The sequence below is a fragment of the Microtus ochrogaster genome, linkage group LG3 (assembly GCF_000317375.1).
Source record: "Microtus ochrogaster isolate Prairie Vole_2 linkage group LG3, MicOch1.0, whole genome shotgun sequence".
NCBI lineage: Eukaryota > Metazoa > Chordata > Mammalia > Rodentia > Cricetidae > Microtus > Microtus ochrogaster.
This window is the reverse complement of record NC_022029.1, coordinates 46675224-46691044: the sequence shown is the minus strand read 5'-3', so window position 1 is coordinate 46691044 and position 15821 is coordinate 46675224. Positions and strand designations below refer to the sequence as shown.

The 15821-nt window shown below is 49.6% G+C and overlaps 2 protein-coding genes across 2 annotated transcripts in view; one reads left to right on the top strand and one right to left on the bottom strand.

Moving 5' to 3' along the window:
- Nucleotides 1-5034, top strand: part of Efr3b (EFR3 homolog B) — a 78113-nt gene extending 73079 nt beyond the window's left edge. The window contains exons 21-23 of the mRNA XM_005360865.3: nt 748-854; nt 2329-2378; nt 2906-5034. Coding sequence (XP_005360922.1) covers nt 748-854; nt 2329-2378; nt 2906-3011 — 263 coding nt within the window. The 3' untranslated portion in view covers nt 3012-5034. The remainder of the gene's footprint in view (nt 1-747; nt 855-2328; nt 2379-2905) is intronic.
- A 3684-nt stretch (nt 5035-8718) lies between these two features.
- Nucleotides 8719-14158, bottom strand: Pomc (proopiomelanocortin). Its single transcript, XM_005360864.3, has 3 exons — nt 14073-14158; nt 11284-11438; nt 8719-9504 (listed from the first exon to the last, which is right to left on the bottom strand). The coding sequence occupies exons 2-3, from the start codon at nt 11413-11415 to the stop codon at nt 8926-8928; spliced, it is 711 nt and encodes a 236-aa protein (XP_005360921.1). The 5' UTR covers nt 11416-11438; nt 14073-14158; the 3' UTR covers nt 8719-8925.
- Between the last annotated feature and the right edge of the window lie 1663 nt (nt 14159-15821).

Here is a 15821-nt window from a genome sequence, read left to right as displayed (position 1 = left end):
AGATAGATAGATAGATAGATAGGTAGGTAGGTAGGTAGGTAGGTAGGTAGATAGATAGATAGATAGATAGATAGATAGATAGATAGATAGATAGAGTGTGCCGCCTGCCTCCTTAACCCCCTAACAGTGATCCTTATTTAACCTCCAAACGCAGTCCCTATTTTTCTTTATTTGGTGCTAACTCTCTTTGCGTAGCAAGCGGTCTGTGTAAAGCCTTAAGTGAAATCTCCTCAGACTGCTCAGCTGAGGGGCTGTGCTGACTCTTACCGTCTAGCTGCCTTTTCCATTGTTCAGGTCCTTTTTCTTTCTTTCTTTTTTTATTTATTTTTTCCCGAGACAGAGTTTCTCAGTGTAGCCCTGACTGTCCTGTCACTCTGTAGACCAGGCTGGCCTCAAACTCACAGAGATCCTCCTGCCTCTGCCTCCCAAGTACTGGAATTAAAGGCGTCACCACCACCGCTGAGCCTCAGGTGCTTTTTCAAACTACCCTGGCAGTACTAAGTGGGACCCAGCAGGAGTGTAGCCACGTAGGTCTTTAAAAGCCCAGATGTGGGCTCTTTTAGCTGATTCTCAGAGGGTGGGGCCTCAGGGAGAAGCAGGAAGAGTCAGTCTGTGAGGACACACGGGGTCTCTACACCTTCCTTGACTCCGCCCCCTTTTCATCCCCAAGAGCCCACCCCATCCATCTCCCTCGAGCTCCTTCCCCTAACTCATCCCGGAGCTCTAACCCAGTTGTCTGTGTCACAGTGGACAGCGTGGCAGTTGAGGAACAGGAGCGTGAGCGGCGACGACAGGTGGTAGAGAAATTCCAGAAGGCGCCCTTCGAGGAGATTGCAGCTCACTGTGGGGCCAGGGTGAGTAACATACCAGAGGGTGCCTTCTGAACAATCAGAAAGCAGACTTGGACCCAGGGTAGGACTGAGTTCAGAAGCGAGCTCTTTGTCCTGCAGAAATTAGGGTTTTGGTTCCAGTATACAGTGCACTGCTGTTTCCCCCAGTGCCTTCCACTATATTGCTCCCCCTGAGCCCAGGGACTGGGCTTTGTATTTATCACTCACTGTCTTGGACCTTTAATCCTAGCACTTGGGAGGCAGAGGCAGGCAGATCTTTGTAAATCTGAGACCAGCTTGGTCTACATAGATAATCTCAGGCCAGCAAGAGCTACATGGTAAGACCTCAAAAAAAGAGGAGGGGGGAGGAGGAGGAGAAGAAGAAGAAGAAGAAGGAGGAGGAGGAGGAGGAGGAAGAAGAAGAAGAGAAGAGAAGAGAAGAGAAGAGAAGAGAAGAGAAGAGAAAAGAAGAAGAAGAAGAAGAAGAAGAAGAAGAAGAAGAAGAAGAAGAAGAAGAAAAGAAAAGTCAGGAGGGCAGGGAGTGAGGAGTAAGGGGGGCCAGCTGGTTGTAGTGGCTCATACTTTAATCTATCTATCACTCAGAAAGTAGAGGCAGTAGATCCCTGAGTTCAAAGCCAGACTGGTTGTCATGGTTGTCATATATAATCCAGGCTAGCCAGGGTAGGTACCCTATCAACAAAACAAAAAAAAATTAACATTATTGTCCTTGTATATGTGTGTATGTATATGGAGATATATAAAAAAGGGCTTTTGCTCTCTCCTTCCACCTTTATATGGGTTCTAGGGTTTGAACTCAGGCTACCAGGCTTTTGCAGTGTGCACTTTGCCCACTGAACCCTCTCACCAGCCAGCAGGTTCTTTTAAATGAGGGTCTTGCTGTAGCATCCTGGGCTGGCCTCGAACTCACTATATAGCCCAGGCTCATACCACAGCATTCAACCATCCTGCCTCAGCCTCCTGAGTGCCAAGGTCACAGACGTGTGGCTTATATATTAAATTTATCGATATAAGATCTACATTATTTTGCAGCTGTGTAAAAACACGTATCTCCCAAGCCTGTGCTCCCTATTGTTAAGTCATTCCCACCCCACTTTGAGAGTTTGACTGCCCATTCTGTGATCTAGGAGGAAGCCCAAGTGCTGGACTCATGTCAAGAAAGAGCAACATCAGCCCCAGTCCCCTGACCCCCAAGCCCAACAGATCCTGTTACCCCATATTAAGGAGCAGAAGCCTGCCCAAACCCTCTGGTCTTCCTAGCCCTCTGTCAGGTCCCCAGCCAGCCTGCGATGGGTGGTGGTCCCTGATCTGGATGTATAAGTTCAATAGACGGGTTCCAGGGCTCAGAGCATCTACCTGGCTACCCTCCCATGGTTGCTACTGCCAGAAACTTTGGGCAGTAGTGTCCTTCGTGCAGGTGACCAGTGAGGTGGCAGCTCTCTTGGAGCCCAACGTTCACTTTCCTTCTGTCTGTGTCTAGGCATCCCTGCTGCAGAGCAAGCTCAACCAGATCTTTGAAATCACCATCCGGTAAGTGGCAGCACAGACAGGGGACCCTACCTCTGTGTCCAGCATCACAGGTCAGGGCCATTATCCTAAATCATCTTCTCAACATCTGCCTGCAGCCCTCCCTCCACCCTCAACCTCTATTCCCAGCCACCACAATGTGGGCAAGAAACTGACTTAGTAAGGTCTAGAAAAGGCCAAGAGTCATGGTGTTCCTGGCAAGCACCTGTGTCACCAAAAAGCAGCTGTTCCCAACCTGTGGGTCATGACCCCATTTGGGAGTCACATATCAGATATCCTGAGTATCAGGTATTTATGATTCATAACAGTAGCAAAATTACAGTCTGAAGTAACAACAAAGTAATTTTATATTTGGGGGTCACCACAGCATGAGGAGCTGTGTTAAAGGGTCACAGCATTAAGGTTGAGAGCCACTGAAGCCTACAGGAAGCCTGAGTTTTAGAGAGGCTCGGAAAGCGACTGCCGGGTTCAGTGGCACAAGGGTGGGACCCACTCCCTGCTTCATACCTTTCTCTTCCGTGTGTTCCCAGGCCCCCTCCAAGCCCTTCCGGGACCATCACTGCAGCGTATGGCCAGCCACAGAACCATTCCATCCCTGTCTATGAGATGAAGTTTCCCGACCTGTGCGTGTACTGAATTCCAAGAGACGGAACTCCTCAGAGGACACCGGGAGGACCGCCCTCCTGCCCACTCTCACCGTGTGGAAACCTAAGCTAGAGAGCTGAGAAAGTCACCTTGGACAGTGGCTCTTCCCAAGTTGAGCAAAGATGGAGCCTCTGGTCCTCCATGGCCCTCCTGCTCCCTTCTGGTCTTCTGTGAGGAAGATCCAGTTTCCTGCCCTCTGGGGCTAAGCATCTCATCTGTCTTCCCTTTCGTATCAGCCAGGAACAGAGAATCATGAGGGTGTCAACCTTGAGAAGCAAGAGGGGCCTGGGAAGCTTCCATTGGAAATGTGTCCATGAGGGAGTGTCAGACACCCCCAGGGGAAGGAGCCTGATGAAGACATGGATGGTCTAAGAAAGGCAGAGATGGTGCTGGGGGAAACTGAGGAAATCCTCCTCATCAGAAAGTGACAGTGTGAGAGCTGGACGTGATGTGCGCCCCCACCTCTTAATCTTGGGTATCTGGCTGAGCCTCTTCTTTACTTCCAGTTGTCTGTTTCTTTTTCTACTATTAATGGTTGCTGAGCGCCTCCAGAAGAAGCTGGGGTAGAGAGGCTGGCGGGAGAACAACAGGCTGGGACAGAGAGGGACAGCTTCTTCCCGGGCTGGGTGGCAGCGTCGGCAAAGCACAAGCGTGGCAAGCTGCACCTTCTCAGCTCCTCTGTCTGGAGGAAGCTGTGACAGATCTGTCGTTCTTTCTTCCTGATCTTTCCCAGGTTGTTAAGTGTGTTCCCTGATACCTTTCTTCCAAATATCCCGCTGTGTTTCCACATCCTCTGGGTTGAGAGACAGCTGAGCAGGCTAGCTGGTCCTAGAGGACTGGAAAGTGGGGAGGAAATGCCGAGGGCCCTGAGACCTGTCCACATCACTTCCCATGGAAGATGCTTGCAGCAGGAGTGTGTGTGTGTGTGTGTGTGTGTGTGTGTGTGTGTGTGTGTGTGTGTGTGTGTTGGGATTAATTGAACAAGTGGCACTTTAGAATTCAAGGAAAGAACAGCTAGGATTGAAATGATGTTTTCCCTCTCTGGGTCAAGTCTGAGACTTTGAGGATAATTGGCCTTGTTTGTGGCCTGGGGAGAGGTGATAGAAACCCCTTTGCTTCCATTTTCCCTATGTATGTATCTGTGTGGCTCGTGTGTTCTGGGAGCACTGACCCAGGACCGGGTGGATGACCCTTTCCTGATGCCCCTCTCTCTGCGTGTCTTCATGCCTCCCAGGATGCTTCTGGCCGCACCCCAGGCCTCTTCCACTGGTAATACCCCACAGTCCAGGACAGTCCTTTCTTTCCCTTTCAAACTTCCTGTAAGTTTTCTGAGCTGTTTTCCTCTGAGGCCCAATGCTGCTTCTAGAGATTTTGCTTTTTAGGAAAAGGGAGTTGATCTGTTGACTCGCAGGAATCCTTTCTAGGGTATAATTTTAGGCAGTGTGACCCAGGACCATAAAGGAGCCATTTCTGCTAAGGAGGGTGTGGGCTTCTCAGGACACTCTAGACCACAGCCCTGGATGTGATCCTGCATGGTGAAAGCCTGCTCACCTACTAGGGCAGGTGGGGACAATTTCACAGACTGGAACTCATGTGCTTCCCCATTGCACATATTTTAAATGTCACAGATGGGACCTATCTCACCCTGTCCCCATAGATTCTTCACTTCTAATGTAACTCTTTCCCATGGTCTCTGCACTGAGCTGTGGACTCATGGCTCTTGTGTGGGCTACGTGATCTCATGTCCCTGAGGATGAGGCTGCCCCTGACTTTGGAGCAATGTGGTTGTCGCTCAATCCAACTTTATAAGCATAGACTTAGGTTTCTCCTTAATATCTCATTACTAAGAAGCCAAGTTTAAAAGAAAAAAAAAGCACGAAGGCAAGTAACCCTTTAGAAACTAAGAAAATCTAAACCTTGAGCTAAAAATGTGTCTTTCTTCTCCTGCCCACCACATTATTATTATTATTACTATTATTATTTTAGTTTTTCAAGACAGTTTCTCTGTAGCTTTTGAGCCTCTCCTGGAACTAGCTCTTGTAGGCCAGGCTGGCCTTGAACTCACAGAGATCCTCTGCCTCCCGAGTGCTGGGATTAAAGGCCTGGCCACCACCACCCAGCTCCACCACATCTTTTATACCAGGCTTGGCTTGGATAAGAGCACATCAGTTTCTTTCTTGTTCCCAAGTGACATCAGTGTCCCCCCTGAGGTAGCTTGACCCTTGTTGTGGATTGTGAGGGCCTCTTTCTTGGAGTCTCTCTAGAGTCAGGCATCAGAACCAGAGGCCTACGCAGGCCCCACTCAATACTCTGTCCCTCAACCCAGCCTCAGAAACAGGAAAAAAGGGAACAGAGTTTCAATTCTGCAGACCCAGCTGCTCCGCGGTCCTCCCCTGAACTTCCTTTTTCTCCACACCGTGGCTGCTTAGCAGGGACGAGCTGCTTCTAGAGAGCGGGCCACATCTGTGCCCTCTTCTTAGTAGATTTAAGTTTATATTCAGTAGGGTATTGGGTTGCCCGTTGACAAGGAATGGAATCTGATCCTGGCCAAGTCAGGAAGTCTAGATGGTGGTCACAAGAGAGTCTGTCACTCCATCACCAGGCAAAGCAGAGTGGGAGCGCGCTGGGGGAGAGACCCAGTGTGACTCTTGCCTTTCCAGTCTCTGGTGTCTGATAGCACTGTCCATGCCCAGTTCTGTTCACCTTCTCTGTTGTAAACTAGGGCCAGAAGGAGCCAGCAAAGCCATTAAGGCCAACTGGTCCCCACCCCACCAGAGCACCCAGGGCTCTGGCTTCATAGGCCAGGGCCGAAGGGTGGCAACCTGCTGACGGAATATAACAGGCGTGAGTGTGTTTTGAGGGTCAGAAGTTAATTTGGTAGGTCATAAACAAGTGTAAGAAGCAGATCAACAGAAAATGCCTTCGTTCCAGAAACAGCTGCTGTTTCCCCTGTGCTGAGCCTGTTTCCTCTTCAATCACTAGAAATAAATGGTTTCATGACTCCTCAGTAACCTCATAAGAAAACCTAAAAACGTCCTGTGTTCGGGCCCCGAATTAGTACACAAAGCAGGGGGGGTGGTGTCATGGGCCTGGGACCAAGGATCGTGGTCTGAGCAGCCACATCCTGTATACTGGGGGAGTAGGTTCTGGAAAAGCCCTAAGGTTCCTCTGGACTCTTGGGGCAGAGGGCCCAGTGTCCTCCAGCTGCTCTTCTTTTGTCCTGGGCTGCCAGTCTGCTTCGTGGGATGCTGCTAAGAAGGGGTGCCTGGCTCTGTTTGGGGGTCTAGGGGAAGGAACACCCTAGCTGTGAGTCTGAAGGTTGTGTTTAAAAGCAGACTTGGAGGTGGGGGAGGGTCGTATCAGGGGGTGTCTGCTCTCCTTGACCTTTGGCAAGTAGATTGCACTGAAACGGGTCTTGTCCTCTGGAACCTGTGGGTAAGGTTCAAGGAAAGCTGTTGCCTCTATCTCTCTAGTGTAAAAGTCTGCTTTCTATGGCTCTGTAACCCAAGCTAGTCTAGATCTAGCCACTGCAGAAGGGGAATCATGGGAGGTCTTATTGTTGATGCTGGCTACCTGAGGGAGTGATGAGGAGAAACCGTGGGGTAAAGGAAAAAACTTCATGGTTATGTTGGCTGCCCTCTGGCACCAGCCTGGCTCCTTCAGGGAGCATAGCTTCTCCTGAGCCCAGCCCTTGCCTTCTTTTTTGGGGTGGGGTGGTGCTCAAGACAGGGTTTATCTGTGTGACAGCCCTGGCTGTCCTGGAACTCACTCTGTAGACCAGGCTGTCCTGAGAACTCTGAGATATGCCTACCCCTGCCTTCTGGAGTACTAGGACTAAAGGTGTAGGCTGCCACTACCTGGTTTACTTGCCCTCTGAACACTTCATGGCTGTGGATTCTGGTATATGGAATATAAAATTGAACACCCATAGATGCTCCAGCCCATCCATCTCAATGTGTCTGAGTTCTTTTAGACCTTCATGACCTGGCTGAGTGTATATGTGCCTATGTCAATGCATGTATTTAATGTAGTTTGTAGTTGCCAACGTTGTATATATTATAGCCAACTTATTTATATGTGAGTACAGAATTGGCACCTGTGGCAGCTTCCTGTATTTTAAACTTGTTGAATCTAATTAGTTTTCCTTCCAAGGAGGCGGGGGCCAGGGGAGAACCAGTGTTGGAATAACTATTCCAAAGTCATTCTTTAAGACATTAGCCGTGGTTTCCCAGTGGGCCTGCACAATGCCCTTTTCAAATAAATGTTAATGTTGTCACCATATGGCTGTCTGTTGAAATTCTTAAAAGGAAATGGCTGGGGTTTTTTGTTTTGTTTTAGATAAAATTAGAATCTGAAAAAATCAGCAGTGTGCCATTGGCATTTAACCACCCCCACTGACCCTGGCTTTACCTGGCTCTAATGAATGGTGGGGGAGGCGAGGATGTTACAGAGCTGGAAACCTGAAGTGAGGATTCCCAGCAAGGGAGCATCCTCAGGAAGGCCCTGGCCATTCTTCATTCTAGCTCATTTCCCACGACCCACCTTAGGGAGAGCTTAATCAAGATATCTGTCTCCCCACACACCAGGACTTCCAGGGCTCAGGTGTTTTTGTGAACGCCTATCAAATATAAGGGGTTATGAACAAATAGACCAGGCTTTGATGTGTGTGGTCCATGGATGTCTAATCTAGCGATAGGTACACGTTCATTCCCTGTAATGAACTGCAAAACTCTGGCCCCTACGTTGTGACGACACAGGACACAGAAGCAGTATGACACACCTGCAGAGAAGCGGACAGCAGAGACACACACCAGGTAACTTGCTTTCCCGGCCAAACAGCATGCCCTCCAGCACAGAGGGAGCTGAACACAGGAGCCCCAAAAATGAACAGGGCCACTGGATAAGAGCAGAACTGGCCTAGTAGAGGTGGTCTTGAGCTTAGGCTTGCTTTGGAAGAGGCAAGATTCGCAAAGGTGGCGCTGGAGGTGGGGTCCGGGCAGTGAGGAACTGAAGGCTAACAATGAGATCAACAGACACAAAATGGGACTTTCATCCCAGGAAGTGTGAGCTAGAAGGCTTGGTGGGAGAGTGGACATGGTTGACATGGGCTCTACCTACTTTGCCCCAAAAGTTTGCAACTGTTAGGAAATTGGGAGGGAGGGATACTGTTTTAGTTGGTAAGCCAGGGACTATGAGACCAGCAAGCTTTTTAAATATTTGGCATAGGCAAGAGAGCCGCTGGAAGCCAGTGAGTTAATGCACTAGGATAGTGGAGGTCTTCAGGGAGAACTTGGGAATGAAGGACTGAGGTTAGACAATAGGGGAGCTGGGGAGACACAGCAAGATAGGAAACACCTCAAGACTCGAGCGTCTCTCTCCACGGTCATGTGCCTTGAGTATATGTGAACAACCAAACTGAAACTGCTGTCAACTCTCAACTTTCACATTTTCCTGACAAAATAATGTCACTTCTTTTATTCTTGCCAGAGCCCTTACGCCAAGAAGGAAGGGGCAGGTGAGGACTAAATCCTGGGAGGTTTCGGGGACCTGCCTGAGGTCACACACAGAAGCCCTTCCCAATGGGGAGTGGGCCTTGGTGATGACACAGGAATGTTGGACAGAGAATCCACCCGGAACCACCCAAACTATCTGTCCCACCCCCACCCCCGAGTCATTTGCTGGGGCAAGTGGGTAGAGGTATGTTTTCTTTAGGTCACATGGTCGTGTCATTGGACGGCTGTGTGTTTTGACTTTATTCACACGCGCTATATTGAAGGTCAGAGACATCTGTGAAATCTGAAAGGTTTTATTTCCTAACTACAGGCTAACTATGGAGGCTTGAGGTCGGCGGCGAGTAGCTCGCCCATGCAGGGAGGGGGCTCGGGGTGAGAAGACCCCTGCACCCTCACTGGCCCTTCTTGTGAGCGTTCTTGACGATGGCGTTCTTAAAGAGTGTCACTAGGGGCGTCTGGCTCTTCTCGGAGGTCATGAAGCCGCCATAGCGCTTGTCCTTGGGCGTGCTGCCCCAGCGGAAGCGCTCCATCCGGTAGGGCCCATCTTCCTTCTCGGCGGAGTCGGGCTCCAGGATGTGCTCCAAGCCGTCGGGGCGCTCGCCCGCCAGCTCCCTCCTGAACTCCAGGGGAAAGGCCTCTGCGGACTCGTTCTCGGCGACGTTAGGGTACACCTTCACTGGGCGCCGCTTCTTGCCCACCGGCTTGCCCCAGCGGAAGTGCTCCATGGAGTAGGAGCGCTTGCCCTCGCGCAGGCCGGGCTCAGCGCGACCATCGTCCACTGCCGCGGCATCCTCCTCCTCCTCCGCGCGCCTCTGCGCCGTGCCGCTGCTGTTCCTCGGGCCGAAGCGGTCCCAGCGGAAGTGACCCATGACGTACTTCCGGGGGTTCTCGGTCAGCGGCTGCTCGTCTCCATTGCCTGGGAACACGGGTGTCTCCGCCGAGAGTTCGAGTTTGCAGGCCCGGATGCAAGCCTGTGGGAGAGCCCGAGGTGTGAGCCAGACCAGGCAGGCCCTGTGGGCACCATCCCCCTCCCTGGTCCTGGAATTATTTCCGGCCTCGAGGCCATCGCGCCCAGCACATGGACACCTGCACGTCGGCGGGCCCCCCAGGTCCCACCGACATCCTGCACAAAGTTGTTCTTCTTGCTCTTGCATGATTCTGCCTAGATAGCAGCAAGCACCCCTACCGATTCCTTGCTTATCTTCCTTGGCTTTTACTGTGAGGGCCTTGCTACCATGCGCACCAAAAGGGGGTGTTGTCACTTGGTGCAAATGTAGCTCCGTTTCAGTACAGGAGAAGCATGGGACTGGAATTTGGGAGAGAATCTTTCCTGGTTATAGATGTCTGGCTTCTGGGGCCAGAATTTTCAACAATGCCTCAATCTTAACCCCAGTAATTTAGAGTTTCCTGTCTACTCCGGCCCTGCATCCACTAGGCCCTTTACTCTGTGAGTTGATCATGCATCCTCTCAATCAGAATTGAGACAAATTAGTTTGTTTTCCTGTCACCTCATTCTGACTGGGAGGAAGGTTGGAAGGTCGGGTATTTTCTACCGCCGTGAATGCAATGTTTGTGGCTCTGCACTCTGGCCCTAGAGGATTCGACCAGGGGGCTTTATTTACCCACAGGCTGCATCCTTAAGATTTTTAGATCCTTGGAAGTTGCTGAGGAGAAAACAGAAGGATCCTACCCACTCTTCACTCTTTCCAGTTGAGGGTTTTCTACACCAGGGATTCAGAATTATAATACCACAGAATATTAACAATGGATGATAAAAGCAATGTGATTTAAGTACCTTTCCCCCAGGACAGATAATGAAGTGGTGGGGGGTGTCAGAAAGAGAAAAAGATCTGGTCAAGGTGTCAGAGGTAGGGGATAGAACCTATGACTCTGATCCTGTTTAGCACACCCTCCCCTCTTTCTGGTGAGATCTCAGAAGAGGTGATGCAATGTGTGTCTCAAAATCAAGTCTTAGGTCTTTCTGAACTGGATTCTCCCAAGTGTTCCTGGGGCCTCTGAGTCTAAAACACACTGCCTTTATGTCTTGAGGAGGTCGCTCCCACCACCCAGCCTCAACTGTCTATTGGTAGCAGTAACAGGCACCTGGCATTTGTGTGCACACCCTGTGGTGACCTGGAAGAAGCTCCAACCTGTCCCAGAGGGCTTTGGACTTTCTTTTTAGAAAGACTGGAAAGGAATTGGCAGGAAGCCTGCCTTCTAGACACAGCGTGAGATATTTGGCACCGTTACACACACACACACACACACACACACACATTCTCCCTCTGGAGATACTGTATTTGGAAATGCCTAACTGGCAATGGCTTTGTGACTGGAAGAAAATAAAGAAATATGAAGTAAAATTGTAAGTTTTCACTTATATGTAAAGGAGGAGTTAATTTGGGAGCTAAAAGGTAAAGATATAGGATCAATTAAAGGAACACTCATGGTTAATATGGCTGTCTAAACTAAAATATGACAAGGGGTTTTCACAGAAAACATAGTGGGGAGTGAGGATGATAGGGCAGAGATCATGGGCCAGACCCCTTTTTCTCTTAGGCTACCTCCTCCCTCTCCTTTGTGTAATTCCAACCTTATGGGAAAAGTTCTGTTGCTGCTCTGGGTCACTCCAATCAATGGAGATGAATTTCCCTGTCTCAACCCCTGCCCCAACTGCTCTTCCTTTTGAGCTGTCCTAAGCCGAAAGCCATCTTCTACCCAAACCGAAGTGGTACCCGAGGTCCACATACCAGCAGGTTGCTTTCCGTGGTGAGGTCCTGGCACTGGCTGCTCTCCAGGCACCAGCCCCACACTTCCATGGAGGTCTGAAGCAGCAAGGCCAGCAGCAGGGCCCCTGAGCGACTGTGGCAGGATCTCGGCATCTTCCAGGTGACAGGCTGAAGTTCTGTAGAGGCAAACAAGATCAGTGGGACCCCTGTGAGGAGCAGAACAATGCTGGCTGGTCACCAGGAAGGACTTCAGGCCAACACTAACAGCTCTCACTTGCTCAGTCCAAGGCTTTCTGAGGACAGGAGCAATCTCAGAAGCTGAATGATGTGCTTTCATGGGAGAGAAAAGAGAAGAGCCCGACACAGTGATGGGCAGCCCCCCAACTTCCTGTTGAAACCCTTTAAAGAAATTAGACATTAAAGATGAGGCTATTTGGGAGATCATGTGGTCCAATCCTTCATCGGAAAGATGGGAACGATGAAGCCCAAGGAAAATCATTTGTGTTCATGATGAAGTCAAGATGAGTTCTCCTGTGTTTCCAGGGCACCTTCTACGTTTACAGCCTGCCTGAAGCTACAGTTCGACACTCCGTATCCAACGGGTAGGAGTAACTAAGAAAAAGATAAAGGGTTATTAGGACATTCCTGGTCTGGATCCTGTTCCCTAAAATCTGACGATTTCCCATGAATGTTAGGCTTGACTACAGGCAAATAAAACCGGGCTGTTTAGCCAAGGTCTTGAGCAATCAGTCTCATGTCCCATCTTCAGATCACCTGGTGATTGCCATTTCCCAGGGCCTGCTAACTTCAGAGAGGTTTTTTGTTGTTGCTTATTTTTGTTTTCTCAAGACAGAGTTTCTCTGTGCAGCCTCAGCTGTCCTAGAATGTGCTCGGTAGACTAGATTGGTCTTCCCGGGTGCTGAAGTAAAATAGTGTGCCTCCACTGCCCAGGCTGGAAAGATTTCTTTGTAAAGTAGATCCCAGCTCTCTTAAACTATCCTGTTTTCTAAAGGTACATACCACACACTGTTTTTTTAATTAAAAAATATGTAAATAAAATATCTGTTGCTCCTAATGAACCTTTGCATTTTAAAATAAATGTGGCAGAAAATCTCATTTGGAGAGACATGGGCAGAGCCTTTCTTTTTGAGATGGAGGATCTGGAAGTGAAAGTCTCCCTTCTAGAATCTCTTCATCGCCTCTGCTCCACCCCTGAGCCATTCTTCAAGGACTGGCTGTCCTGCAAGCTTTGAGTGTTTTGTTGTTTTTTTTTGTTTTTTCAAAACCACCATTAGTGGGCGCTGGCCACCATTGAGCTGTGTGGGCCACACCTCTGTCCAGAAGCAACCTTGTTAGCCTTCCTGGTGACAGCCAATTACCCCAAAATGCTGAATTCCCCCAGAAAAATGGTAAATAGCATGAAAACTTGTTAGTAAATAAAAATAAGATCACACAAGACTGATAGTTCTCTCAACTAAATTTCAATTGTCCTCAAAGCCGGATGACTGTGGAATGAGGTTTACCTTTGAAAGAATCACAGTCGAGATTTCAGGCCTTCAAAAGCCTACCCTCTTCTCCTAGCCCACCTGCTGAGATGGACTGAAATCCTCATCCTCCCCCCCCCCAGGAAGCTCCCAGTTAGATGGCTTCTGAAAGCAACTTGCTATGATTTTCTTATTTGTATTTCCCCCTTTTCTCACAGAGAAGCAAATGTCTTATTGATATCATTTTTTGAAAAACTAAAAGTAGTGAGGAAAATGTCAAATGTTGTGCTCCTCATAAGTAGGAGAGTGTAGGATTCCAGTCATTAAAATCCCTGGAAGATAGAAAGTCGCAATTTATTCATTTTGACAGAACCACATTTATTCGGATCCCAGGAAAGCTCTCTGAACTCAGGAGAGCCTTATTTTACTTCTCTCCGGATGACACCGACATAACCCTCCGGAAAGCTGAGGGGTTTGGAGATGCGGTTTTCATCCATCCACACTGCATATGCCCAACTTGTATACTACCCAAAGGAAACAAGCCATAATCTGCACATGCTTCACAAACTGAGAAACACAGACATATACTTCGTATTTTCATCTTACTTGATTCTTCCCAGTCATTCTGTGAAAACCTCCCCTGCTCTATTTATACATGGCGAATTTGGGGGACCTGTTCCTCCCTGCGCCGCCCTGTATTCCTTTTGAGGTCTTCCGAAACGGGTCAGGGTGGTTCAGAACCTTGGACAGTTCCCTTCCCAGTCTCTGTTTTTCAACCGAGGCTGGATCGCGAAGGGAATGACTGCGATCCTGTAGACACCTCGGATCCGCTAGGATACTCGGGGAATTGAGGATTTGGGGTCTGCAGCAGCAGCAACAAAAGAACTCCACTATTAGAAGATTATTGTGACTCGGCCTTCTCTCCCACTGTCTTTTCAACATGTATTTATACTCAGTATTTATATAAGCAAGTCCGAACAATCGGGAAGAGAAACCTACGGGGGAATTCTCCCAAGATCTCCTTAGAGACCGGTCGCAGTCTAAAAGGATCCTAAGCATCCCGATACTCCATTCCTACTTGCAGACTACGGGACCACCCCTTCCCTCGAGGACAGTGATCCCCAGAATCGCAAAACCACCTGCCGTCTGGAGCATTGGAGCCTGCCATCCCCTGTCCGGAGTCAGCTCCTTCTCAGAAAGTTTGAAAAGAGCTCAGGTCCGCTACAAGCCAGAGAGCCAGTCTCTGCATTCCCGCCCGCAGAGCATCCCAAGGCCCATGGGCAGAGCTCAGGGTAGGAAAGCTGTCCCTAGTTGTGGCAACCTTACCTATTGCGGAAAGGCAGCTCTCCGGGGACGAAAGTGTTTGGTGTCCTCTCTTGCTCACCGCTCTTTAACCTCTTTCTCCTCCTTCGCCGCCCGTTTGGTCCCTGCTCTTCTCCTCCCTCCTTTTATACTTGCGGGGCTGGGTGGGTGAGCGTTGGATGTGACCTTCCTGGCAGCGCTTCTGCAGCCCAACAGGCGAATCCTGGGCCACGCAAAGGGGGGCGGGAGGGGGACTTCCCGGTCGGGCTGAGCTCAGGGCAGATGTGCCTGGAAAGCGCGGAGGCTGGCATTATCACAGACCCGCTGAAGTGCACACCTGCGGCCAGTGGTCAGGAAGAACTTAATTAAGGACCACGTTGGATCTCCACTTAGGACAGGGCAGAGGTTTAGCATTCTGGTGTGAGGTAGGCCTAGCTCTGAGGTCACGCAGATCTGGACGAAATTACATGTGTGCGTCCATCTGTCTTCCTGGCATTTGGGAAGTAAATATCATTAATGAGGAGTGGGTCTGTGACGCCTCAGATTTCCCCCAATGTTGGGAAAGTATGGTCTTGTGGAATCAAAACCTTCTTGTTCTCTTTTGGAAAGGGAGATGACAGGCTGTCAGGGATCACCCACCGCAGCCCAAGGCAGCTACCTCTTGAGGGGGAGGATGCAAGTGAGTTGCACAGCCTGCCGTCTCCCTAAGGAAGGACAGGTGCACTTCTGTGCCCAGACTCCAAGGGAGACTCCCAGCCTCAGACTATTAACCAGGAGGGCAAGGGAAACAGACGCCTCTGGGGTGAGAGCTGGCAGAACTGTCTGGGACTGTTGGACAGCCTTCACCAAGTGGCCAGGCTATAAACTGTCACAACCCAGGCACGGAGGACAGAAAGACCTGTAGTGGCATCTACCTGAGCTACACAAAGAGCAAAGCAAACTTGTGAGGAGAGGTGTGGCCCACAGGAAGGAACTAGGACTTCAGTTGGGGTGCCTGTTTAACCTGCCAGCTGAAGGAACTCTATCTTACCCCCCCCCCCATTTAGATGCCTTTTCTTTTTTTTTCCTTTTGACTCCAGGACTTCCTGCAAACTTCAGCTTTTCTGGTTGGCAGCACTGACTTTGCATCCAAAAAATCTTTTGCTTTTGTGCACAAGAGAGCACCAAGCTCCATAACAGTAAACGAGGTGTGAGCCACCTGGTTTTGGCCTCTTTCTGAGGTTCTTACCTGCTGTCTATCTTACATCCTGGACCTCACCTACCCCCAAACACTCATACTGCATGGTGCTACTCTCTGCCTCTACTTCCCCAAGTGTCCCCCACAAGCTAAGCGCTCTTCCTCCCTCCGTGGAGGTAACTCGGTCTCGTATTAAGAGCTCTCCATCATCACCTGGTTCTTATTTAACCCCTCTTGGCCATTATTTCCACTAGGATCCTGAGCTATGCTCTCTGTTCTACAGGGAACCCCATCCCTGTTTCACCTGTTACAAATGTATTGTGTTTGAATGAGTTCACTTCTGTCCTCTGTCCTCCCTTCCATCCACCTCTGCCCTTACCACTGCCAGGCCCGTCAGCTCTTCTCAGTCAGATGGTGACTTTTTCTCATTTTCCTTTGCATTATTGCTGCAATTTTAGGAGGTCACTGGTGGTGGCAGCATCAAAGTCAAACCAGGAGAAATTTGGGTTGGCCCATCATCTGAGTTCCTAATGATATATAGAAGAACTTGCTTTGGTCCATGTGAACTGAAAAATCGTTGAACAGACAGACATGAG

Coding starts and splice junctions, on each gene's coding strand:
- Pomc (XM_005360864.3), bottom strand. CDS start 11,415: ATGCCGAGATCCTGCCACAGTCGCTCAGGGGCCCTGCTGCTGGCCTTG. Junction 9,505..11,283: donor CCACGGAAAGCAACCTGCTG/GTATGTGGACCT, acceptor GCTCTCCCACAG/GCTTGCATCCGGGCCTGCAA.